This window comes from Medicago sativa, chromosome 6, assembly GCF_051527215.1.
Source record: "Medicago sativa cultivar Bolivia chromosome 6, Bolivia_mono, whole genome shotgun sequence".
Classification (NCBI taxonomy): Eukaryota; Viridiplantae; Streptophyta; class Magnoliopsida; order Fabales; family Fabaceae; genus Medicago; species Medicago sativa.
Genome location: NC_140754.1, coordinates 35,031,648 through 35,058,474, shown reverse-complemented (window position 1 = coordinate 35,058,474; position 26,827 = coordinate 35,031,648). Strand labels below are relative to the sequence as shown.

The 26,827-nt window shown below is 34.0% G+C and overlaps 2 protein-coding genes, 1 long non-coding RNA gene and 1 other non-coding gene across 7 annotated transcripts; 1 reads left to right on the top strand and 3 right to left on the bottom strand.

Annotated features, from left to right (window-relative positions):
* Positions 1–207: 207 nt before the first annotated feature.
* Positions 208–4,259, bottom strand: LOC146914772 (putative pectinesterase 55). The gene is made up of 5 exons (XM_085717506.1): positions 4,030–4,259; positions 3,629–3,788; positions 2,238–2,444; positions 1,363–1,589; positions 208–398 (listed from the first exon to the last, which is right to left on the bottom strand). The coding sequence occupies exons 1-5, from the start codon at positions 4,257–4,259 to the stop codon at positions 236–238; spliced, it is 987 nt and encodes a 328-aa protein (XP_085573632.1). The 3' UTR covers positions 208–235.
* A 5,199-nt stretch (positions 4,260–9,458) lies between these two features.
* Positions 9,459–9,967, bottom strand: LOC146914771 (uncharacterized). The gene is made up of 3 exons (XM_085721133.1): positions 9,919–9,967; positions 9,742–9,839; positions 9,459–9,659 (listed from the first exon to the last, which is right to left on the bottom strand). Exons 1-3 carry the CDS (start codon positions 9,965–9,967, stop codon positions 9,459–9,461), a joined length of 348 nt encoding a protein of 115 aa, XP_085577259.1.
* Positions 9,968–12,693: 2,726 nt separating this feature from the next.
* LOC146914770 (U2 spliceosomal RNA) lies at positions 12,694–12,883 on the bottom strand. Its single transcript, XR_015016996.1, has one exon. It is a non-coding gene; the product is annotated as a U2 spliceosomal RNA (small nuclear RNA).
* A 4,070-nt stretch (positions 12,884–16,953) lies between these two features.
* On the top strand, positions 16,954–20,391 carry LOC146914769 (uncharacterized). 4 transcript variants are annotated; one of them, XR_015014388.1, is made up of 7 exons: positions 16,954–17,252; positions 17,922–18,016; positions 18,238–18,296; positions 19,126–19,177; positions 19,419–19,490; positions 19,610–19,720; positions 20,064–20,391. It is a non-coding gene; the product is annotated as an uncharacterized LOC146914769 (long non-coding RNA). The 4 variants fall into 4 exon arrangements; XR_015014387.1 differs by having other exon boundaries at positions 17,907–18,016; XR_015014386.1 differs by having other exon boundaries at positions 16,954–18,016.
* Positions 20,392–26,827: the final 6,436 nt, after the last annotated feature.

The window sequence follows — 26,827 nt, the reverse complement described above, 5'->3', positions numbered from 1 at the left end:
AGAGAAATTTAATCAAGAAACAAGATAGTCAAACCAAACTGAATGAAATAACCCATAGTTCTATCTACTAAATTTATGAACCACCCCAAAAGAGAATTTTAATTTGATCCAAGACTTGAATTGGATCTGAATAATAGAACTCACCCTCTTTAATATTTTCCATCTACAAAGACCAAAATTAAAAAAAAAAAAAAAAATGTTGCAAAACATCATCGTGGGACACACCATGTAAGCTTTAGAATGGTTGATAATTAATCCATTCTTCTGGTGTGTTGATAAAGTTCATACTAGCCATGTTTTCAATAGTTGCTAAATCCAATTTCTTAACCCAACTTACTCTCTTGGATGTATCAGCACCAGGTCCAAAATTTCCATACTCAGCATATGTAGTTAGATCCCTGCAAAATTTCATTTCAAGACATGAAATCCAAGTAGATAAACACAAAGATATCTTAATGGGAAAATATGGAAGAAAAATAACCTATTTATTTGATTGAACATAAACTTTATCCTATGACTTTATAGATATGAAGTTGTAGAGATATTAAACAAGAGAAGTTTATCTTCAAAAAAAAAAAAACAAGGGAAGTTTCTAAAAAAATTTAGGGCAAGAGAATGATGTCAATTTTGTGACAAATTATTGTTTGAAAGAGACATGATCATAATCATGATTCTTTTGTATAAAAAGTTATCACAATGACAAACGTATCTCAAATTATTATTATTATTATTATTATTATTATTATTATTATTATTATTATTATTATTATTATTATTATTATTATTATTATTATTATTATTATTATGAAGGAAATAATCCAAATATTTATTTTTATAAAAGTGTTTATCAATAAATTTATCAAAAACATTAGGAAAAACAAATGGTAAATCATAATGATATATATTCCCTAGTATATTTTTTTTAACTGCAAAAATTATATTAAGGCCTGAAAAAGTATACTGTACCCAAACCAAAAACAATATGGTTTTTGCATCCTTTTAACTGCAAAAAGTATATTTCTGTTTCGAAAATAAAAAAAAAAATTATAATAAATTGAATGTATTTTGCATCCTTTTGCAACTCAAGTATCCCTAGTAAAGCTTGTTGCTAATTTATATATCACTATAGTTTGTTTACAGACTGTTTTAGCCTTTCTGTATTGTAACTAATATTTATCAGTTCTCTTAGGCACGCCTTGTGCTTGAGGGACTGCTTCTTTCTTTAATATATTTCACTTAGTTTCTTAAAAAAAAAAAATTATATATCACTAAATTCGTAAGAAAAAAGAAAAACAATCACTGCACCATTTTTAGAATGGATAAATGTGATTTCATACTAAGGTATAGAAAAAGAGAACTTACTCACGACTATCAGGACTCCATGAATCCCAACCACTCGGTTCTACAATTTTGGACATGTTGGTCTTGTAAAAAAGCACTCTTGCATAAGGTCTCCATGGTCTCCCTAAGTAAGTATTTGCATTTCCAAATATATGACAATCTTTAAATACAAATCCATTTGTATCGTTTGGGCTCATTCTACCTTGTGCTGTTATAAAACCACCCCCAATAACTGATATGGAACACCTCTACAAATTTCAATAAACAAATTATTACACATTAAAATATTATTATTCTTTAAAAATAATTATTCTAAAATGTGTATATACACACAAAATATAATGATTCAGCAATGTGTGTGAAGATATGGAGTGTGAGGAACTTTCTTTGGTAGAGCAAAGAATCAAGTCTAGTCCAAAGATCAAGGGCGAGAAGGCTTAAGAAAGATGACGCAAATTAGGTTTTTTCATAGTTGTTTTAAAGTTAGAACAATGAGGAATTCTATGAGGACCTTAAAGGTGGAAGGTAAGTGGATCCAAGAACCTATTCTCTTTAGAGCGGCAACAATGGACCACTTTCGGATCCAAGTATCGAGTATCGACTACAAGTGTGGAACATCCAAAGTTGGATGGAGTGCCATTTCCAATTTTATCGGGCGAGAAAATGAGAGATTAATATCTCCTACTCTTTACATTAAATAATTTGTAATTGATTCCTAAATCACAAATAGGATTAATTCTTTCTTTTCATTTTGGGATCAAACTAAAAATTATTCACAAATTCAAGGACCCAATACCAATTCAATTCAAGACATGCATGCCCTTCTATATTGTGTACTAGTACTATTCTCTTTGAAGCTCTAGTACCTCTTTGTACTTATCAGAGAAATTATTTACCTCAAACAAAGATTGGCCTGCACCAAAGATAAAATCTACAGCACCTTGTATAGTACAAAGCTTGTAGTAGTGTCTTCCATTGGCATCATACAATGTGTCTTGATAGCCATAAAAAGCAACTCTGAAAAAATGGACCTTGTCACCACTAACAGATGCAGCCACAGCACGTAACTTTCGATTCCCATTTATAGGATTGTTGTATGAGTTCTGCACATTACAAACAAATTAGAAAATGCTAAATAGTACATTTGTCAAAACAATAAAATATGTAATCTACACTTTAAAACTATGAAATAGTAAAACTATAAAATGTATTTCAATGTAAAGTTTAAACTTTTAAGTTTCTAATAACAAGTGTAGAGACACTTGTTAGAATGATCCAACAAGTTATTACTCTATTGTCTCACAACGTTAATTACTGTGACAAATATTATGTAAACTATTTTTTTTTTTTTAAATAGACAAAGTGTTAAATGTCAATGAAAACTTATACATAAGTTCTGCCAAAGATTCTTAAACCAAATACTTGTTTTTGAGGTTAAACCAAATAATTGTTCTTTTTTTATCTATCATTAGGCAAATGAATGATTTTTCTTTATTTTCACAATAAAGACAAAAAGTTTTGCTTTTTTAAGTTAAAATTCACATTTTAAAGTGTACAACGGTTCAATCCCCGACCCCTATATACCGAGTTATGCTTATGTAGACACAAAAGTTTTGTTTTATATCACAAGACAAATTAATTTAGTTCAAAATGTTCTTAAACCGAAAAATATAGTGTTAATCCAAGTCCTAACATTCAAGATCAAATTCATTTATCAAAAAATAAAATAAAAATCATGATCAGATAAAAAAAAATCGCATATATTAAATGTAATAAATTGGTCAAATAAGCTTTGGTTTTAGTCATATTTTCTTCAATTAATTGAAAATAATGCGCATTCTTCCCACGATAAAAAGTGGAGATTTTATTCTGTGGGATATACCAAGCATTAAAATTAGAGGATGTCATGTATGATTAATGCATATTTGGAACAGGTTATTAAAATGAACAAAAAAATCACAATATTTAATAGATGATTCGGTTAGTTTTAATTTCTCATTATTATTTATTGACATTAGAAAAGAATATAAGGCTATATATAGAAACTTTCGTAAAAAAAGCTACATATAGCAACTATAAACAAAAATTGAATGCAATATTGAATAGGAGAAATAAAAATCAAAGGAGTCAATAAAAAACATTAAGTCATATACCAAAATAAAACATTAAACCATGATTTAAATGAAACAAATGGTAAAAAAAAACTAAAACATTAAACGTACAAGTTTCAATACAAAATTTCTATTTTAAACTTTTTAACATATGCAACTCGTAGAAAATTTCTCACCCGAAAACTCATACATCTGACATGAATGTTGTCTGCCAATATTGAGAAGGTTGGACTTTTTTCAGGTCCATTTGGATCATACCATTCAACAATGGTTCGTTTTTTTCCAGCTCCCTTCAATATAATGTAAGATTTGTTCTGTGGGATGACAACTTTTTCTCTGAAATAACCACACAATATTATTTTAAAGAAATCACTATAAATCATGAGTATAAGTGGATATGTACACATCTATCATATATGCATAAAAAAACTTTTGAATAACTTTTGAGGATTTCAAGGGTTTATTTGCATAAGTAGAACTGAATGATTTCAAGGGTTTATTTGCATGCCCTTGGACTTGCCCTATTAGAAATAAAAAAAACTAATTATCGAAAATTTGAGTAAAATTTGAATTTTACCTATAGATACCAGCCTTAACCCTAATGGAAACCCAATTCTTGTTGTAAAATGGGATTGAATCAATAGCAGATTGAATGGAAGAAAAGTGTCCATTTCCTGATTGATCAACCACTATTGTGGAGAATGGAAATATTTTATTTCCAACTTTCCGGTAATATTGAGCATTGGCTTCTTGTACTCCTAACCCAACCAAGAGAAAGATAAATGGAACCAAGAACAAACGAAACATCATGGACTAGAGAGAAAACAAATTTCAAATTGTTGAGGATTTGTGTGTGAATGTAAAAGGAAAGTTTCTAGTAAAAAGGTTTATACAATTGTTGAGAGTTGAGTTTGTGCATAGTGGTGTGTGTATTTATGGGCAAATTTCCAAGTGATTTGGAGAGAATGATGAGAAAGGAAATTTTGTAATAATGAGTGATATTTGATTGGCAAAATGATTACAAATATCTCAATCAGAGGAATTATTCTTAGTTTTTTGACGGGTAACTAGTTGTTGAGAATAATTCCATATTTAATTGTCAAATGTATTAAAAAAAATTAAAAATTTAATGATAAATGTTAGTGGTTTGTATTTTATAATAAAAATGTTATTGGTTTGTTGTTAGATTAATTTTTTTCTCATTTATCCAACTCATAACGTCCAACATTTTATTCTCTAATTTAAATCAATTGAGCTATATTTTGTTAAGGAGTCATTAAGCAACCTAACGAGTTTTTTTTTTAAATGACAAATGTTTTTTTCTAAGGAAGAATGACAAATGTTAGTAAGTTTTTTTTTTTTTTTTTTTGAGAGAAAATGTTAGTAAGTTAATTGTTATATTAATATTAATTTTTTTCTTTTTTTTATCAAAACTTAAACTTTGGATCTCAAACTCCTTAATCATTAACTCAAAAAGATTGAGCTACCTTCTCTAAGAAAAAGTTGAGCTACCCAACCCTAGGCCCCTAACCCCAAGCTATTGACTTTTGATTAAAATATTGCTTATAAATATTCAGTTGAAAATATTTGGTTTTCCTAATTTATATAATTAACATTTAATAAGATACTTATGAGTCTTTGTCAAAAAGATACTTATGAGTCATAATTGTGAAATATTTTCCGGATCAAGTAGTTACCCTTTTATATCTAAAAATGATGATTGTAAATCGAATTATTTATTATGATTTTTAAATAATTCAAAATTGGATATTTTATTATTAAAACGTATATTTTGAGGCTATGCTCACCAGTGCTTGTTTTGTCAAAACAATAAATAAATCGACAATTGTAAGTGACAATTTTTTTTTGACAAAAACAAAACGATATTCATTCATTCAAATTGATAGATTACATCAGATACAAACATCGCTAAAAACGTAAAAGGTGAATCTGCAAACAAACTCGCAACACCCAAGTTACTAGAATAAAACGGCAAAATGCCAACAAATAATATGATAAAACCTAAGTCAATGAAATTCACATGTTTCTAGATCTTCAACGTTGATGCCCAAATCATTGGTTGAATTTGTAATTGACTGATGCCGAACTTTCAATAGGAAATAAACGAACACCGCGACGACGCGAAATCAAACGCCGCCCAAGACGACAAACAACACAACGCTGCACTTAGACGACGAAATCACAAAAAAACACAAAAGAAAAAACTTGATATATGTGAAAACCACTTATTTAAATTGAAAGAAAAGGGGAAAAAGATGTAGAGGGGTGATTCTAGGTCAAAAAATGACCTAAAACCAACCCTCCTCGATGAACGAAGGAGAAATAAAGTTTAGAGAGAAGTTGGAGTTTCTCTCAATACAAAATTTTATTAAGCCAAATATCATATGTGATTTTTAAGATAAATATTTATAATAAGCTAGTGTTTTAAATTTTTTTTTTACAAATTGTTCCTTTTAAGTTAGAAAATATTTGCATCATGATCATATTTTCCTTAAACTTAGTTAAAAAATGTTTATATAGACCTATAATCTCAATGTTAAATAGTTCATAAACACTTTTAGCAAAGTAAACTGAAAAAATGGGTTCAAATGTAAATATTTTATGACTTAAATGACCAATTTGTAATAAAAAAAAACTTAATGTACCAATTTATTAAAAAAAAAAACTTAATGTACCAATTTATTAAAAAAAACATAAAGACCTAAATTTGTTATAGACATTTTTTTTTGAGCAAAAATTTGTTATAGACATAACATAAAAGAACCATGTGAGGTATTTGGCCATTTTATTATTATAAATGTGTTAGCTAGGGCAATGTAGAGGATGGTGATTATCTCTTCTTGTGGTGTGATAATGCAGAAATTATTTGGAAGAGTTTTGAATTTTAGAATGTTATCCAATCTCATAGACAGAGGCACACAACCACTAAGGACATTGCCTTTACAATTCTTGAAGCACTCTCGAACGACCAACGCGCTTTATTAGCGGCATTTATCCAATCTTTCTCCGACATTTATCCAATCATTCTCAGCTTCCTTGGTGTATTATTGGTGAATTTAATGATGTATTAGCGGCAGATGAAAAGAAAGGAAGGTCTGATCGTCAATCATGGCTTATTCAAGGTTTCAGGCAAGTTGTCTTGGATACTAGACATGTTTATATTCATATGGATGGCTCTGCATTTACCTAGTTTCAAAGTTTAGGCACCAATCATGTTGTGGAGGAAAAATTGGATAGAGCTATGGCTAATGATAGTTGGTTTGATATATTCCATAATGCAAAGCTTGAATGCCTTGCTACCACTTTATCTTACCACTACCCACTCTTACTTGGTCGTGTGCCGCAACCTTCTTCTATTGGTAGCCAACGTCGTTTTCGCTTCGAAAATGCTTAGTTAGCTGAACCTAAGTTTGGCCCCTTTTTTCTCAAAGATGGCAGGGTTATGGTGAACGACCTCTCATAAACTTAATCAATGTGCTTTGTATCTCTATAAGTGGAGTCTCCACGCAAGCATGAAGCTATTCGACAAATGTGGATGCTTCAAATGTGAGATATTTTAACATGCTAGGACATAGACTTGATAAATTGTTGATTAAAGATGATGTCTTTTGGAAACAGGGAGCAAAAATGTTTTGGTATATAGATGGGGACCTAATACGAAATTTTTTCATGAGGCAACCACTACAAGGAGAAAGTTGAATATAATTGAGCATTTAGAGGATGGAAATGGCTTTGAATGTCGGTCAGCAGATGGTATGAAGCATATTGTACGTGACTATTTCATACAATTATTTCAAAAGTCAAAGGATCTCGTGCCAATAATATTAATTTGGATCCTGCCTCTATCACCAGGGAAGATAACGATATGTTAACCTGATGAGTCTATATTTAGTCTATTTTTATGCATTATTTAGTTTAGTTTTATTTAGATTTGATTTTATTTTATTGCAATTTTATTTCCTTTTTGAATCTTTTTACTTCAATTGCATATTTTATATTTTAGGAACAAATATTGGATGGAAGGTGTCTTGGAGCAAAAGAAAGGAGTCTGGAGCAAATTCGGAACAAAAATACAAAGACACGGAGACAAAAATATGTCTCCCACAAGTCAGAAGCTTGGCAAGGCCCGTGCCAACATATGGCACGGCCGTGCCACCCTCCAGAAGCCCTTTTGCTGCTTTTCTTCGAGCCCAAGCTACTCTGTTTTAAGTTTTACCGGAATGCCCTTGTAATAGCTTAGATTTTAAGTCAATTGTAAAGCTATAAATAGAGTATCTCTCCATCACAAATAATTCACCTTTAATTCTTAAAATTTATTAGTGACAATTATTTTAATAAAGTTCTTTTATTTCATTACTTTCTTTCTTGCAATTTATTTATGCTTTCTCTCTTCTTCCCCATGTCTACAATGAACATGAGTGAGTAGACTTCTTTGTCTTGGGATTATTGGAAAAGTCTAATGACGTAATCCTAATCGAACCAAGCTTTAACCCTAATTTCATGTAACTCTAATTTCTAATCTAATTTCACCGTTTTAACATGGATTAACCATTATCAAACTGTAGAAGCGAAAGTGGAGGGTTTGATAATTGTTAATCCATCATCTCAAACATCAATTCATAAAGCGAAAGCGGAGCTTTGATGTTGGAACAAGTGAATTTAGACAAGAATTGCAAAGGCAGTGAAATAGTCTTTGCAATTCTTGAGACATGTGTAGTTTCAATCCTTATAAGCATCTTCTAGTAATCAAGTCAGCGAAATAGGCTTGGTTGCTAGGGGTAAACTCTCACCGGACTTGATTAGAAAGGTGAGGGGCTAAAGGGAAACTGGTCTTTAGAAATTAGGTATAAAACATGGAATCAGAAGTTAAGGTTTTGGCTAGTAAAGGATTCGTCATTACGATAAACCAATAATCCCAAGACTCTTTTTATTATTGTTATTTAATTTCAACCAACTGAACCTCCTCTTTTAATCTCTTTTTCTCCTCTAATCATTTTCTAAAAGTTAATTATATTGAACAACTCTCTAGCAGAACGATACTCTTTTGCTACTATTACTTCGATAGACAGTGCACTTGCGGTTTGGCCTATCATAACCGCTTCCTTTATTGTAGAAGAGTTCAAACAGGCAGCTTTTTCTATGCAAACAGATAAATGTCCAGGGCCGGATGGATTTATTCAAATGTTTTTATCAACATTTTTGGGATACTTGTGGTCATGAAGTATATCAAGCATGGTGTGAATGGTTAGCAAATAGTGTTTTCCCGCTCATGTCAATTCTATTAATATTACTCTTATCCCCAAAGGTGATACTCAGGTATCCATGAAGGATTGGTAGCCTATTGCACTTTGTAATGTTGTCTATAAAATTGTTGCAAAGGTGCTTGTTAATAGACTCAAATAGGTGCTTGATCGGTGTATTTCTATTAATCAATCAGATTTAGTCCCAGGTAGATCTATCCTTAATAATGCAATGGTGGCCATTTAGATCGTTCACTACATGAAGGAAAAAGCTAAAGGAAAAGTGGAGATGTTGCACTTAAGTTGGATATTAGCAAAGTTTATGATCGACTGGAATGGGAATATTTACGTGATATTTTGGTTCAAATGTGTTTTTCCTCTTGTTGGTTTAGTTGGATCATGCTTTACGTTGAGACAGTCGATTATTCCGTGTTGATTAATGGATCATCTGTAAGCACTATTGTGCTTGGACACGGTCTTCGCTACGGTGATCCCTTTTCACCATATCTTTTCATTATTTGTGTTGAAGGTCTTTCCTCCCTAATTCGTGAAGTTGAACGCCGTAATAAGATCTGGGGTACCATGATATGCTCTGGTGGACCAATTATTTCTCATCTTCTCGTTGCCGATGATTACTTTCTTTTCTTTAAAGCTTGTGAAAGAGAGGCAGCTATTATGAAAAACTAGAACAATGACCCGTGCTGACGCACGGGTCTTATTTTCATGTAGAAACTCACAATGTTACCTAAGTCAATATTATACCATAGTATAATAAGTCATGATAAAAATCACGCAAGGATTTCCATCTATTGGAGAAAAACACAGACCCATCAATTCCTTCAACCAACACCTTGAACTGATTGTTTTTTGCATCAATCAAAGTCGCAAATTGTTGAACTTGGTCGCCAAAGTCATTCATGAACATGTTCGGTAGCATAACAGCCCCCTGATGCAACAACAAACACGATGAGAACCATTACAGATAACAAAAAAAAAAATTGAAACATGTCAGACAAAATCATCTTCACCTCTTCAACATCATACTCGACTATGTATGTCCTGAACTTCACACAATACTCGTTGATAGAACTTTCAAAGGATGAAGCTGGATTTTTGAGCAAAGGACCTGCAACATCATAAAGATTTAAAAATTAGGAAACGATATTAAAACACGCTGTAATTGTGAGAAAAAATAACTGTATTACCTGTCAAGCAGTGATAGGACAACAGAGTTTCAATACCACGGCCCTCCATTTGAATCAACGATAGAATAATGGAAGGAGAAAGGAGACTGATTTTATAGACTAATTTTAATATGCAAACCGTGTATTTTTTTTTAACTTGCAAACGGTGCTGTTTTTTTTATAATATGCAACCATGTTGCCCATTTTTTTAAGAAATTTTCAACCATGTAGTTTTAATGCTAGTTAATGTACAATTGATTGGGTGTTATTTTATTTCCATTATGCAAACCGTGTAGTCTTCGTTTAATATGCAAAAGTTGCTGCTTTTTTTAATATGCAACTGTAACCTTGTGGTTTAAATGCTAATCAACATACAATTGATTGTGTCTTATTTTATTTCCATTATACAACGCAACCGTGTGGCGGCCTCTTTTGTTTTTTAAAAAAAATTTCAACCTTGTGGTTTAAATGTTAATCAATATACAATTGATTGTGACTTATTTTATTTCCATTATACAATGCAACCGTATGCCATTTGAATCAACGATAGAATAATGGAAGGAGAAAGGAGACTGATTTCAATAAGTAAACCGTGTTTTTTTTTTAACTTGCAAACGGTGCTGTTTTTTTATAATATGTAACCGTGTGGCCTTTTTTTTTTTTAAAGAATTTTTCAACCGTGTGGCTTTAATGCTAGTTAATGTACAATTGATTGGGTGTTATTTTATTTTCATTATGCAAACCATTTGGTTTTCTTTTAATATGCAAAAGGTGCTGCTTTTTTTAATATGCAACCGTATTTTATTTTCATTATGCAAACCGTGTGGTTTTCTTTTAATATGCAAAAGGTGCTGCTTTTTTTAATATGCAACCGTGTGACCTCTTTTGTTTTAAAAAAAAATTCAACCTTGTGGTTTAAATGATAATCAATATATAATTGATTGTGTCTTATTTTATTTTCATTATAAATTTTGTACGTAATTCACGGGTCTAATTTGGGATGACAATTAATACAGCAATCGTGTGTTATTCTATTTCAAAAATTAAAATAATATGTAATCGTGTTATAAATGGTAGTTCCTACAACCTGTAATGAAATGACTTTTACAGCGTGTATTAAAGGTGAGGAAGTCAAGCTTCGATATAAATGCTTTAGAATGAGCGGGAAAATGATAGCTTTAGGGTTAGGGTTAGGGTTAGCTTGACCTGACAAGCTTTAGTAAGTAAGATATTTTTGCCAGTTATGAAGCAGGTTCGGAGCAAGCCATTAATCTTCAAAAATCAGAATTATTTTGTAGTTGCAATACTTCAGAAAACCTCAAGAACCTCATTGCCACCACTCTTGGTGTTCGTCAAGTTCTAGGTACTAGTAAATACCTTGGGTTTCCGTCTAAGATTGGAAGAAGTAAACATGCAACTTCTAAGTTAAGGCCCACATATGGAGTAAAATAAATTCTTGGAGTAGTCGGTGTCTCTCACGAGATGGAACTGAAATCCTCATTAAATCAGTATTGCATTATATTCCTTCATCTGTGATGAGTGTTTTTCTTCTCTTATGATTACACATTAATGAAATTGACATAATGTTAAATTCCTACTGATGTGTTCATAATTCAACAAACTCTCGAGGCTTGCAAGGAATATCTTCGGAAATACTTTCCACTCCTAAGATATTTGGTGGATGGTTCCTACTCAAAGCTAAATATTTTCCTTGAGGTGATTACTTTGGAGCTTGTATAGGCCATAGTCCTAGATATGACTTGTGTAGCATTTGGAGGGTGAAAGATGTAATTCAGCGAGGTTTGCATTGGAGTATAGGTACGGAAGAACAAATACCAATATGGGATCATTCTTCGCTTTGTAACGTTGTACATATGTTTCCGACCACTCCGCAATATTTGAAGTGGCGATATATTATTGTTTCTGACTTGATTGTTACACCTTAGAAGCAATGGAACATGGAGCTATCTGGTTTTTTTTAATAATAATACAACAAGAAGTATTTTTAGTACTTCATTGTTGGCTTCGGTGATTAATGATGTGCCTATTTGGAAATTAAAGAAGGATGGTGTTTATACAGTTAGGAGTTCATACAAGCACAATATGAATCAAGATTTGGCAACTTTACAACATAATGTGATGGGGAACTGGAATTATATTTGGACGCTTAAGTTTCCACCTAAGGTCAAGAATTTCTTGTGGAGAGCATGTCACAATTATTTGCCTACAAGAGTGTGATTGCTATCAAAAGGTGGCCATTGCCCTAATCAGTGCGCGGTGTGTGAAGAGAGTGTTGAAGATAGTTCTCATTTGTTCTTCATGTGTAGTAAAGTGTGCTTTGTTCACAGCACACCGGCTTATAGAGTCTCTTGTTGGCTGTCTTTGATCCTGCTACAAATTTCTCAACAAATGTGTTTGCTATTTTGCAACATCTGGATCATCACCAAAAACAAGTCTTTAGTGTGACCTTATGAAGTATCTGGAAGCATAGAAATAACAAAGTTTAGAACAACATCACTAAATCAGCTCAAACTATACGTGAACGCGCAAGGTCTTTTCTTACTAGCTAGATGAATGCTCAACATATTCGACATCATACTACTAGGAATCCCACTTCTCGCAGAGATTCTCAAAGGCATAAACCAAGTCTCGACAGGTATAAATGTAATGTTGAGGCTTCCTTTTCCCAGTCTTTGAATGGAGTTGGCTTGGGTATGTATATTCAAGATGATGAGGGTCGTTTTGTGCTTGCTAAAACTAATTGGTTGACTCCTCTCCTAGATGTTTTTCTTTTGGGTGGGGTGCGTCAGCCCATGCAATAGTGCAACGCATAACCGACACTTGAGAAACCCAATAGCAAGCTATTGAAATGGTCTCTCCTCCTCAAAAAAGTAATTTAATACTGTTGTGACCCATAGGGCCACTAATCAGATATTTAACTGATAAGAACAGATACTACACTTGATGTTGACTTGGGGGAGGCTTTAGGTTTATTATCAGCGCTTCAATGGGTGTGTGATTTGCAATTGGATATTGTGGATTTTGAGATTGATTCCAAAACTATGGTGGATAGTATCTATGGTGGTAAGATTTGACGTTTCTAATTACAGTGCAGTGATCAATGATTGTGGACGCCACTTAGCTTTTGATTTAGTAACCTCTGATGTTAGGTTTATAAGGAGAGAAACCAACGAAGTTGCTCATAGTTTCGCTCGAGTGACTTTGTGTCATGCTAGTTTCCGCATTCATATTTAGATTACATCTTGTATCTTTCCTATTATTATAAATGAAATGCAATAAGTTTTTTCTTATAAAAAAAAAAGGATAAGTATTATACAAGAGCGTTTAAACGAGATAACACATATCTTTTCTAGCTTAACAAAGGTTCTAGGTTTGAATCTAGCCTTAGGCATACAAGACTCGTGAGATTATTGTGTGCGGAGGATAATTGGTTTAAGCAAAAAAATTTGTGATAAGTAATATTTTTTCTTTTTTGGTACAAATATAAGTATCATTTATAAAATCAATCAAATAAAACCATATAATTTACATTTTTAGACTAAATAGTATAATCAATAAAATAATAAATACTCACTACAAAAAAAAAATCAAATAATAAATATTGTCAACAAATAAATATTTTATTATATTTTTGCATCAGAGTATAGTATTTTTAGAGGTCAACCTATGTTGGAACGCTATAAGTGTTAATATGTGAATTAAAAAAAATCTCTTGTCAACTGTTTCATTGAGTGCTCATTTGTGAGGCAAGATCATCTCATTAATTTTGTGGTGGTCAACTAATCCTAACCATTTGATTTGTAATTTATCTATGACTCCTCACCTATAAATAGAGCTCTCATTTCTCACTTCTTCTCACAACAAATGTTCTCTTGAGTTGTCAAAGAAGTTTTCTTTCTTCTCCCTCATTTAGCTTGTGTTGACGAGCTATTCTTTGTTGGAACAAAATGTGTTTAACATTACCCTTTGAGTTTTGATGATAACAAGGTATTAAAAATGTCAATTGGATATGCTAATATTTGTTCAATTGTCTATGACCATAGACAAAAATTTGAATGTCTTTATATCAAGCATAGATGGAAGAACAAATAAGAGCAATGGAATTTACAAAAAGGGAGCTTATATTGCATCTGAATGAAAGAGCATCTGAAGAAATGAGCGTCTGAAGACATCAGAAGATACTCATCAGAAGCAGTTCATCAGAAGCTGTCACCAGAAGCTGACGTCATCAGAAACTGAAGATCATCAGAAGCTGAAGACTGGAAGCTTTAGATTAGTTAAATATTGTTATTCTTATGCATATGATTGCAGAAGGAATGGAAGCCTGGAGAAACGGTTATTTCAGAGGAATTTGAAGGCATTAGATACTTATCCACTGAAGAGCGAAGGAAAAGGACAATAGTACAATTGTACAACCACTACTCCACTATGAAGGTGAGAAAAACACAAGAAGGGGGGGTTGAATTGTGTTTTTGGAAAAATTCTTCGTTTCTCCTAAAACTGAACACACTGATCAGAAGCTAAGTGAAACAGCTTCTGAAGTGATAATCAGAATCTACACGCAGCGGAATAAAACAGAGAGAGAGAAGAATAACGACACAAAGCAATTATACTGGTTCCTTCCACAATCCGGAAGTAGTCCAGTCCCCCTTGCACTTCCAAGGAGATTTCACTAAGAGTAATATCTGATTACAATTGCTCAAGCACACCTGCAAGAGACTTCCTTTGCTCAAGAACACTTTGCAAGAGTCTTCCTATGCTCAAGAACACAATCAAGAGACTTCCCTGCTCAAGCATAACTGCAAGAGACTTCTAACTAAACAAAATTACACAGAAAATTATTTAAGGTTGAACACTTGATATACAATCGGAGGTGCTCACAATACAAATCAGATATAGACTCAATGACTTAAGAATTTCTAAAAAGAAACTTTGAGACACAGAAATTCTAAGTGAATGCAGAACAATTTCAGCAGAGGTTTGGCACTTGTAATAATGTTGTGAGTCTTTCGTTCAGCATTACCAAAACTCTAAGTCTTCACTCCTTTATATAGAGGTGTGAAAGAGACTTTGTGAAATTGTCAGCACATCAAAGAGTCGTTGTTGAAGCTTGATCTTTCACCAATGATCTATTGCCTGATTTGGTTGTTGTCCTATGAAGAACCAATTTGAAATCCATTCCTTATCCAAAGGAACATCTATGCAGGCAAGCTGTTATTCTGGAGCTGTTTTCTTGTCTTGTAGCGTGGACACAAAACAGAGTAGTGGAGAAGGTGGTTGTACAGTTCGTACAAAGTACAATGTCAACGCTTTCGTCCAAAATTGCAAGTACATGCCTTCAAACACCTTTGAAATGACCGTTGCAAAATTACACTAATCTTTTGTTGTGTTTTCGAATCCAATAGACAACTTTTGCAGTGATGATTCTTCAATCCTTGAATCTTTTGCAAATCCAGTTGATCTTCAGCTTCTGGTGAAATGACTTCTGATGAGGCAGCTTCTGATGACGCAGCTTCTGATGATACAACTTCTGATAATGCAGCTTCTGATAACGCAGCTTCTGATAGTGTGGCTTCTGGACCTCTTGTCTTCAGGAGCACTATTCTTCAGAAGCACTTTACTAACTTCAGGAGCGGCTTTACTTCAGGAGCGCTTTTTCTCTTCAGGAGCGAGTTGCCTTCAGGAGCACTAAGCTTCAATTTTGTTGATTCCTTTTGCTCTTTATTTGCTCATTCAGAACCAATAAATGATGTAACTTTTTAATTATAGTCCTGTACACTTGAACAAATATTAGCTAGTCCAATTTACAATTTTTAATACCTTGTTATCATCAAAACTCTTTAAGGTTCATTGTTAAACACATTGTGTTCCAACAATCTCCCCCTTTTTGATGATGACAAACAATAGTATTTAAAATTGATCAATTGTTGTTAATCTAATTAACAAGTTGACTTTGGGGTTCTGAGGTTTGTAAGCTCAGAATCTGAGGTTTGTAAGCTCAAACTCCCCCTGAGTCTGATACTCTTTAAGGTGAGGTTTGTAAGCTCCCCCTAAGTTCTATCCAGGTTAATTAAATTCATTTAGCACGCAATAATAATCTCAGAGCTTAAAATGAAATGAGTTATAGATGAGAAGAGTGGTTCAATTAATTTTATTTGAAAATTTGATACTCCCCCTTTTTGATACACCTCTCTTTAGGTAAGACAAAAAGATATAAGTTTTTCAAAAAAATTCAAATATCATTAATGGGGCTCAGAGCCTTTAAATACTATCATATATACTCCCCCTTTTGGCAAATCACCTTCTGATCAACCAGTTCAGAAAAATTGATTTTGTAGACATTATCAACTCTCTTTCCCTTGAACACAATGGATTTGTCTTCCTTGTTGATTACAGTACAATTGGTTTTCTCAAAAAGCACATCATAACCATTATCACAAAATTGACTAATGCTCAAAAGGTTATGTTCAAGACCATCTATCAACCATACATTATTAATTGAGGTAGAGGAATTACCAATAGTTCCTGTACCTATGATCTTGCTAGTTTGGTTGCCTCCAAATTTCACACTTCCTCCTTCCTTCATTGTTAGGCTGAGGAAGCTGGACTTTTCTCCTGTCATGTGTCTTGAGCAACCGCTGTCTAGGTACCATGATTTTTACTTTGGTGCTGCTCTTAGACATACCTGCATCATTGACATTTTCAGATTTAGGTACCCATCACTACAAGAAAACTCGCTTTTAGTGACCGATTTAGAGACCTAAATATTTCGGTCACCACAGTGACTGAATTAGAGACCGAAATGTTGACCATCATAACCAAAATATAATATGTGTCTAAAGCAGTCGCTGATAACTTTAGCCTCTGATTTGGAGACTGCAATATCAATAGCTGATGGTTTTTGGAAAAAGCAAAATGTAAAAAAATTAAAAAGGCGCTTCAGGTGAGATTTGAACTGTGTACCCCAAATACCCCAGACATATATGAGTATTTTTTTAACGCCTACATATCCCTCACTTATTTTAACTATTTTCCCTAAAATAAAAAATTCCTTCTTTCCCTTTCACTCTTCCGCCCCAAACCCTAAAACTTTCAATTCCCTCTCCGCTTCACCCAAACCCACCATCGATTCTCTCTTCACCTGAGCTATGCCTTTCTTCCCAAAGAGCTTAGTACTTTTCAATTTTCAAACCTTACTTGTCTTCTTATATTTTCTTCTCCTCCACAACTTCAACCCTATACTCTCTATTTGATAATAACGATGCTGATGCTTCTTTGTTGTTGAACCGCAAGATCCATGAGAACACGCAGTGGCTCTTTTGGTTTGGACCATGGTATTTTCGTTTTTTTGTAAAGTTGTTAACTTTATTACTGATTGTAATTATTTTTGGTGAATTTTAATATGGGTTTGTTGTTAATTTCTGTTTGATTCTTTGATTTTGTTGAATTTTGGAGTTCTTTGGTTGATGATGAAAAAGGGTTCTTTAAATTGACACTTATTCGTGTGTGTGGGTTACCTAATTTTTGTGGGGAAAATGTTAGTTGATTGTGTAAGAAAAAGAAAGGGGGTTGTATGTTGTAGTTTATACCTGAGCCTGTAAAGATTAGTTTCTAAATAACACATTTGAGATTTTCAATTGAAAGATGTAATTGGTTCCCAAAGTCCCTTATATAAGTATATTGCTGTTTTTTTGTCAAAAAAAATAAGTATATTGTTGTTTATGGCTGTAAAACTTGAGATTTTGAAGTTAATTTATTGTGTAAATAATTGTTTTGGCACTTAAATATATAAGGGGATGTCACATTAGTTTTGAAGTATCAAAATTACTAAAACATGCCTAAACATGTCTTTTGTTAGTCATGTTGGTCCTCAAACGTGGCATGTTAGTTTGATTAGTACTCGAATGTGTCATGTGTTAGTCGATTTGGTCCATAAAAATTTAGATTTGATGATTGTTTGATACGTTTCTTGCTTGAAATCACCCTAGCGACCACCGTTTCAGAGTTTCATTTCGAACCACGTCGACCACCCTCTCACTCCGCTCTATTTTACAACTGAGCAGACATAACCCAAAGTTAAATAATATCGCCAACTCAGGTAAAAACACTTCACCCTCTCTACCCTAGTAATTCAATATTCAATTATCAATTGATTCATGTATTGTGTGTGTTTGCCTGTTCTGTTCATCACTTTCATTCATTCACACCTCTTCCAAATTCGTTTATTGAATTTATCAAATTTGCAAGGCTACATCAGACTACATCTAGGATTTAAAATGACCAGAAATTCATTTGATAATTTATTAATGGCAATTTCAGGGGTGAAGTACAAACATCTGCGAGACTTTTGTTCTTCGTCGTCTATCGCAAGCCAGACAGTAAGGAACTTATTTTGTGGTTCTTCTTGAAGTTCTAATTTGTATAATCAATTTCTTCTATACAAGCAATCCAATATAACTAAATGACTCACTATGTGGAGAATGTTGAACTTATTTGATCTTCATTGAATGCATGCCAATAAAAGATGAATAAATGGAATTAGAAGTAGCTAAAGAATTAAAAACTATATAAGTGCGAATAATAGACTTTCACATTTGACTTTAACTAATGAAACTCATTCAAGAAAACAATTTTCTTAAATGAACGAGAAAATTAAAAGCGAAATAATTGTTGATTTTGGCTTCATTTAATTACATATTTCTTGTGTTGGATATTTTTGTAACTGATATAGTTTTGCGTTTGTTGGACTGGTTTTTGTCTGCTGTTTTCTAGAGTAGATTTCAGGTTTTCTGCTGCATGTGTTCCCCCACTTCTGTAATAGAATTCTGCCCTGATATGTGCCTTGATTTAAGTTTCTTTGAGTGGCTCAGTGTCCTTAATTTCGCACTAGTTCAGACAGTGTTGATCAGGGTGGTGGTCGTTTTGGTTTCTTGGATTTTTGTTGAGTTTTTCTTTGAGTTTTGGGGTATGATTGGTTCTGAAGTTGTTGGGGGCTGTTTTGGTCCCCTGGCTCTTTACTTGATGTTGTATGGTTTAGTAAGGGGTGGTATCTAAGTATACTTGTTTAATGTAGCTTCTATTTTCACTCCTGAATATACATGATCTGTAATTTAAGTTCCAATTTCGGGTATACTTGTGCTCCGATTGGGGTTTAGTGCAATTTCTTTTGTTAAAAAGAGTACCAATTCAAATTCTTTTTATATGTAGATATTCCGGAGATTGCAGTGTGCAAAGGGAAAACACCAAAAAATAATTGAAGGTAAGGTCCTCAAGTTTTCTCATGAGTGTGATAGTTTCATATCTCTTATGTGCATAAATTCTAGCCATTGGTTGCTTATATTGGAGTTAATTACATGTATGCTCCTTGGATTTCATATCTTCTCATGTTTCTATAATCACTGCCTTTGAATGTTTCAAGAACTTGTTAGTATCAGTTTCTTTGTTTGGTGTTTTCTTTGTAATATTAATTGATGCTTGATGTAAAACTATTTGGACAATAGTTCACAACAAAAAGGACTTAAAAGAGATTTCCATCAGTGGTATCAAATATACATGTTGCTGACTATACTCAGGCAAGGTTCTTCTTTCAATACATTCATTCACAAGTTAGTAAGAGTTTCTTTTTACCATTAGAATATGCCTGGAAATGCAACAATTGTGCTAAGTGTTAATTTGCTATATAAATGGACAGATATTGACTGGTGTTCCATGTCACAAAATGTCTTCTCAATCAGACCTCTGCTAGTCTCTTATGGTCATAATTCATTTCAGAACTGGACAATATAACTTGTCTAAACTACGGGTATGATTCTTAAACCTGGTTAGATTCTTTTTTTTTAAGAGGACCCAATTATTTTAGAAGTGTGATAATTTATGTTTTCTTGTGAACTTATTTTCCATACCTGTTATCGAATGTCTACTGGAAACATTGATTATATATATCATATGTCAATGGATACTTGTAGAATTGGTTTATTTCAATCTAAGAATTAGTTCTGCATATGTCAACAGATACTTGTACAATTGGCTTATTTCAATCTAAGAATTAGTTCTGATCCTTCTTTACACTATTAACCTGCTTTTGTAATGAATAGATTTCTTTCTCTAAGTATGGTGTTTTATATATAAATTGTTATATTATTTAGGTTGGTACCTGTGCAAAACATGTAGAAACCTAATTCATGAAGGTTTGACAGTTGTTCATCTTGACACACTACTTGTGGGGATCAAAACTGATTTTTTACAAGCTGAAAGATTCATATACAAGACAAATTCTTCGGTTCTATTTTCTTTTATAATTCAGGAAGCCACTATTTTACCATGTCATCTTATACGATAAAGTTAATTTCTTAGTTAATGTAATATACGCTAAGGCTTATTTTATTGTGCGTACTATTGGGTTGAGTTTAATGTACAAATGTAATGTATATATTTTGTTATGTATGATATTAATATATAAAGAGGTAATTTATATTTTTTTTTTGGCACAAAATGAATTAGAGACCGATTTGGTGACTGATAGATCTTCTGGTTGTAAATGTCAGTCACAAAGTCAGTCATTACATCAGTGACAAAGTCAGTCACAAATTTTGGTCATTAATTAGGTCACTAAAGTCAGCCACAAAATCGGTGTCTGATTTGGGAAGCGCTGATTTCGTCTCTAATTCGGTCTCTAAGTTCGGTTGCAAACTCAGTCGCTGAAATCCAGTCGCTATTTTGGTCCCGAAGGATCAGCGACCAGCATATTAGCAACTCTTTTTTTTGGTCACTTTTTCGGTCACTAAGTCTGTTAGCGACCGATTTTGATGATATAGTGACCGAATATTCAGTCTCTAAAAGACTGATTTCTGGTAGTGCATTGTCCTATGGGTCCTGAAAGGTTAGTACTTGAGGTTTTACTCTTCACTTCCTGTACCTTGTGATGTGAGTTGGATTGCTTCTGATTAACCATCACCTTAGGTTTTGGTACTTCAAAAGCAGTAACTGTCTTCTTCTGAAACTTAGACTTCAGAACCTCAGATTTTGGCTTGACCAGACTCTGAGGAACAAGTTCTGATCTTTTCAAGATCCTGATCTTTGAAGTCTTGGATTCAGATTTGATCATAGCCTTTGGCTTAGAGTTCTTTGGCTTTGAAGTAATCTTAGCCTTAGAGCTAGAAGCTTCAGGTTCTGATTGAACAACAGTTTCCAACTCAGCACCTTCAGGTACAAAGAAGGTTTTCAGACCTTCCTTGATGCATTCACAACAAGATTTAAGATTGGTTTTCTCAAGTTTCACTTCTGGAAAACCAATTCCTCTGCCATTGTTCTTGTAAATGCTATAAATCATAGAAGTCACTCTGCTGCTGTCAATGCCAGATATGATAAAATCTTTAAGAGCAATTTCATGGTTGCTTAAAGGTCTTTCATTACACTTTTCTTGTAGCTTCTGACATAAGAACCTGAGCTGATCTTCATAAGTTTTACACATGAAGTCAAAGCCCCTAAGTCCTTGTTCAGAAGCTTTCAGATCCAATAGAGTTGATTTTTGCTTTTTTACCAAATCAACATATTTTTCTTTTAAATCCTTCAACTCATTGGTTCTTACTTCAAAATGTGTAAGAAGTTCTTAAGTGCCTCAACAAGTTCATCTCTGGGAATCTTAGAATATACCTCATTTTCATCTTCAGAATCTGATTTTGATCCAGCTTCTGAAGTTGCTGTGGCAACTAACCCAACTGCTACCTTTGCATCTTCATCAGCTTCCTCTTTATCAGATCCAGATTCACTTCCCAAATCATCCCAGGTTGCCATTAAACTCTGCTTGATCTGCTTCTTGAATTTGCTTGGTTTGAACGTTGACTTATTTGACTTGTCCTTTGACTTCTCCTTCTGAAGATCAGGACATTCAACAATAAAGTGTCCAGGCTTCTTACAGTTGAAGCATCCCTTCTGATCTTCTTTCCTTGAGCTTCTGGAGTTACTCCTCTTGGTTAGAAACTTTCTGTTCTTCTTGGCCAGATATTGAAGTCTGTTTGAGAGCATGGCCATTTCCGCAGCATCTGGTTCAGAATCTGAACTTGATTGTTCTTCCTCTTCAGATTCAACCACTTTGAGAGCTCTTGATGACTTGCCTTTGGATGGAAGAGCTATTGATTTACTCTTCTTAGTAGACTCATGTTCATTAAGACTTAACTCATGAACTTTGAGAGAACTAACAAGATCTTCGACACTTAAAGTGTTTAAATCTTTAGCTTCCTCAATGGCAGTCACCTTTGGTCTCCATCTTGCAGGCAAGCTTCTGAGTATCTTGCTCACATGGTCAGAAGCAACATAGCTCTTCTTTAGAATTTGTAGCCCATAGACTAAGGTTTGAAACCTTGAGTACATCTCCTCAATAGTTTCATCATCCTTCATCTTGAATAACTCGTACTGATGTACAAGCATGAGAGCTTTAGCTTCTTTGACCTTCTTGCTGCCTTCGTAGTTTGAACAGAGAGAAGAAAACATAGCTTTAGCAGTGGATTTGTCACTCATCTTCATGTACTCTGCTTTGGGTATGGCAGTGACAAGGGCTCCTCTGATAATATGATGCTTCTTGTAGAGTTTCTTCAGCTCAGGAGTATGTTTCTTTCTATCCACAGCAGCTCCTTCTTCATCAAGGACTAGGTCACCAACACCATCTTCTAGAATATCCCATAGTTCTTCATCTAAGCTCATGATATAACTATAGAAGTTGGTTTTCCACCAAGAAAATTCTTCAGCATCTCCATTGAATTTTGGAATCTTTCCAACACTGGATTTTTTACCATCACTATAATCATGTGAGACATTATTATAGCTAGTTCCATCAGGAATAGGAGTTGGAATAGGACCAGACATGTTTTTCTCAGATCTTTGACTGTTGCACGGTTAAGTGTTACACAACAGACCAAGGCTCTAGATACCAATTGAAGGTGAGAAAAACACAAGAAGGGGGGGTTGAATTGTGTTTTTGGAAAAATTCTTCGTTTCTCCTAAAACTGAACAAACTGATCAGAAGCTAAGTGAAACAGCTTCTGAAGTGATAATCAGAATCTACACGCAGCGGAATAAAACAGAGAGAGAGAAGAAGAACGAAACAAAGAAATTATACTGGTTCCTTCCACAATCCGGAAGTAGTCCAGTCCCCCTTGCACTTCCAAGGAGATTTCATTAAGAGTAATATCTGATTACAATTGCTCAAGCACACCTGCAAGAGACTTCCTTTGCTCAAGCACACTTTGCAAGAGTCTTCCTATGCTCAAGAACACAATCAAGAGACTTCCCTGCTCAAGCACAACTGCAAGAGACTTCTAACTAAACAAAATTACACAGAAAATTGTTTAAGGTTGAACACTTGATATACAATCAGAGGTGCTCACAATACAAATCAGATACAGACTTAATGACTTAAGAATTTCTAAAAAGAAACTTTGAGACACAAAAATTCTAAGTGAATGCAGAACAATTTCAGCAGAGGTTTGGCACTTGTAATAATTTTGTGAGTCTTTCGTTCAGCATTACCAAAACTCTAACTCTTCACTCCTTTATATAGAGGTGTGAAAGAGACGTTCTGAAATTGCCAGCACATCAAAGAGTCGTTGTTGAAGCTTGATCTTTCACCAATGATCTATTGCCTGATTTGGTTGTTGTCCTATGAAGAACCAATTTGAAATCCATTCCTTATCCAAAGGAACATCTATGCAGGCAAGCTGTTATTCTGGAGCTGTTTTCTTGTCTTGTAGCGTGGACACAAAACAGAGTAGTGGATAAGGTGGTTGTACAGTTCGTACAAAGTACAATGTCAACGCTTTCGTCCAAAATTGCAAGAACATGCATTCAAACACCTCTGAAATGACCGTTGCAAAATTCCACTAATCTTTTGTTGTGTTTTCGAATCCAATAGACAGCTTTTGCAGTGATGATTCTTCAATCCTTGAATCTTTTGCAAATCCAGTTGATCTTCAGCTTCTGGTGATAGTCCCGATCATAAAACTGCACTAGAGTGTGTACCAGCTTCTCATCCACATTAGTTCGGAGAAGAGTAAATAAATCCCCGTAACGACGTCAGAAACCGGTCGGATCCTTGATCTTGAGTGCCAAATCTCTCAAACTAGCCAAATCCACTTCCTTGAACTTGGAGGACTTAGTCTTCCCCATTCCTACAATGTTTACAAATTCAATTTGTCTAAGCCCTTCGATAAATGTATGGAAAAGATTTATGCATGTATGCATGTATGCATGATCACATTCAAGTACGGAGAAAACATGGAGGGTTGAGATTCAAAGTCAAGGAGTCATGGGTGGACACGGTGTCCGGTGAAACTAGGGTTTTGGATAATAGTAACCGGGTTCTACAAAAGGTTCCCAAGTCGCAACCTCTCCGACGTATATCATGGTGCCACGAGACAAACACTCGCTCCATGATTATCCGTAAGAAGGTCTAACTCGAGTGTAGTATCGCGTGACGACTAAAACTCGAGACAACACTCGGTTTAGCCTCCGCACTACATCCTAGAAAATGGCCATCGATGGGTTCGGTTATCTACGGTCCATAGCGTCACAGAACAATTGGAAGCAAAGTGCCTAAACGCGAAAACACGCTCCGACAACATCACCCCCAAAATGCCTTAGCTATGTGGGATTGATCGCATAATCCAATACGCGAGGCAACCCTCGGAATGAATTGTCGATTATATCCCCCCTAAATCCTAAGTTCACTCAGCCCGGGTGTAGGGCTTTAATATTCTCTCCCCCACACGTTTTGCAAGAATTTAAACACTTATTCACATAAGAAGACAAGTAAAGGAAACAGGTAAAAACAAAAGCGCAAGCGTGAAAATAAAGACTAGGCGTAACTCTCGAATCTCCCCAGTGAAGTCGCCAGCTGTTTTATCTTGGTTTTTCGGGTGTCAAACATTGATTAAGTTTGAACATTTTTAACCTTTGATATCTCATTTTTTCTTGGGAAGGGAAAAATAAGAAAAACCCTTGAGAATCGAGGTCCAGGAGTTGTTTTCGTTACGGGAAGGTGTTAGGCACCCATAACGACTATAGTATCCTATAGGAACCGTCTTTACTTTCTACGCGCGCGCTTTATTTTTAAATGCTATTTGAAAATGTTATCTACACCTAAGGGTTTGCTAGGTTAAGAATTGGAGGGAAAAGAATGTGTTTGAATTCTTGTTTTATTGGACTTGGAGAAGTTTTGACTTCTTGCCTACATACCCTTTTAAGGGATCAAACTCCATGTAGTTCTCTTCCAAAAAATGTTTTTGTTTTTGTTGGTTGATTTTAATTTTGAAAATGGAATTTTAAAGAATAAGAGAGAGGCCTCAAGGGCATAAGATTTGGAAAATGTGAGGTGTGATTAGTTACTTTGCAAAAAAAAGTCTAAGTATGATTAAAGTTCATTAAGGTTTTTTGTTTAAGAAAATAAAGGGAAAATTCAATGGGATTTTGATCCCAAGGTTTCTTTGGAAAATTATTTGAGTGAAGTTGTTCATGTTTTTTGGAAAAGAGAATTTTTCTAAGTATCGTGATTCCTAAGCATACATCTAAAGCATACATTCCCTAAACATTCATCTAAAGTATCCATGTGATGTGTGTGCATGTGTCGGTGCTTGTGTCGGTGTACATCATTAGAGTCCACTGTCCTTTTACATTGGCCCTAATTTACATTCTATGGTCTTGCAAGGAATTAAAAGCATAAAGTAAAGTACAAAAATCCCTAAGTTTTTACATGCTAAGTCTTGGCATGAAAATTAAAGTGCAAGAAATAAAACCAAAGAACATAAGATGGAGGATGAGATGCTTATGGAATGTATGAAACATGAAATAAAATGGTTAGTGGCATAAGGAATAATAGGAATTGAAATAGAAGCAAGTAAAATAGCATAGTAAAGTGATGAAACTTGACAAAAACTTAGCACAAAAAGTGGTGAAATGTGGCTAAACTTTGCCATAAAATTCACACAAACATAAGGCCTATAATTTCCATGCCATGACAATTTTCAAAGAGTTTTATTTCAGCTAAGACAAGAAAATTATAAAGCAATATCAATCCAAAAAATCATGACACATTTTAAGCATATTTCACACTTTATTTTCACATAGGAATATTCACATAACTTGTAAAACAAGAAACTAACAAATCAAATCTCAAAACAGTAGAGAATAGCACCAAATCAGAGGCATACACATTGTAAATTCACGTATCAAGGATCAATGTATCATAGTAAGATTTTAGGATCAAGAACATGCAAGAATTTCACAAATTTTAACAAAAAAGTAACCAATTAACAAGAAATACCACACACATTCTCCATCAGGTTTTAACATGTAACAATATCACAAAAATATCAAGAAAATTGTCAAGAACACATAGAAATATTTTTAGGAATTTTTACCAGAATTTTTAGGCAAGGCAGTGGTGTAGAAATCAAAACACAGTGTTAGAATAGCAAAAAACAGGAAACAATGAAGTTGCAGCGAAATAAAGGCCCAGGCCCGAGCACATTGATGGACCTGGATCATCCAAACGCTTCAGAGGCGTTGGATTGATCCAACTCCCACAAAACCCTAGATCTAACGGTTTATAGCAAGCAGAACACCATAAGGCAGATTAAGCACACCGTAACACACAATCAAGGCCCTACACATCATCATCAGGCAAGATGAATGGTCCAGATTGCAAGGAAGGACCTGAACCAAGTGAACCAGACTGGTTCATGTGAACGGGTCCGGTTCACAGCCTATATAAACACCACACCGGTTTTTTCTTCACTTCCCTCACTCGTTTCTCTCTCTAGGTTAAACCTTAGAGAGAGAAGCTCTCTCTTCTCACCTCATGATCTTCATCTTCAACCTCAGGCTTTCTGGAAGAAACGAAGAACACCGATGAAGATTC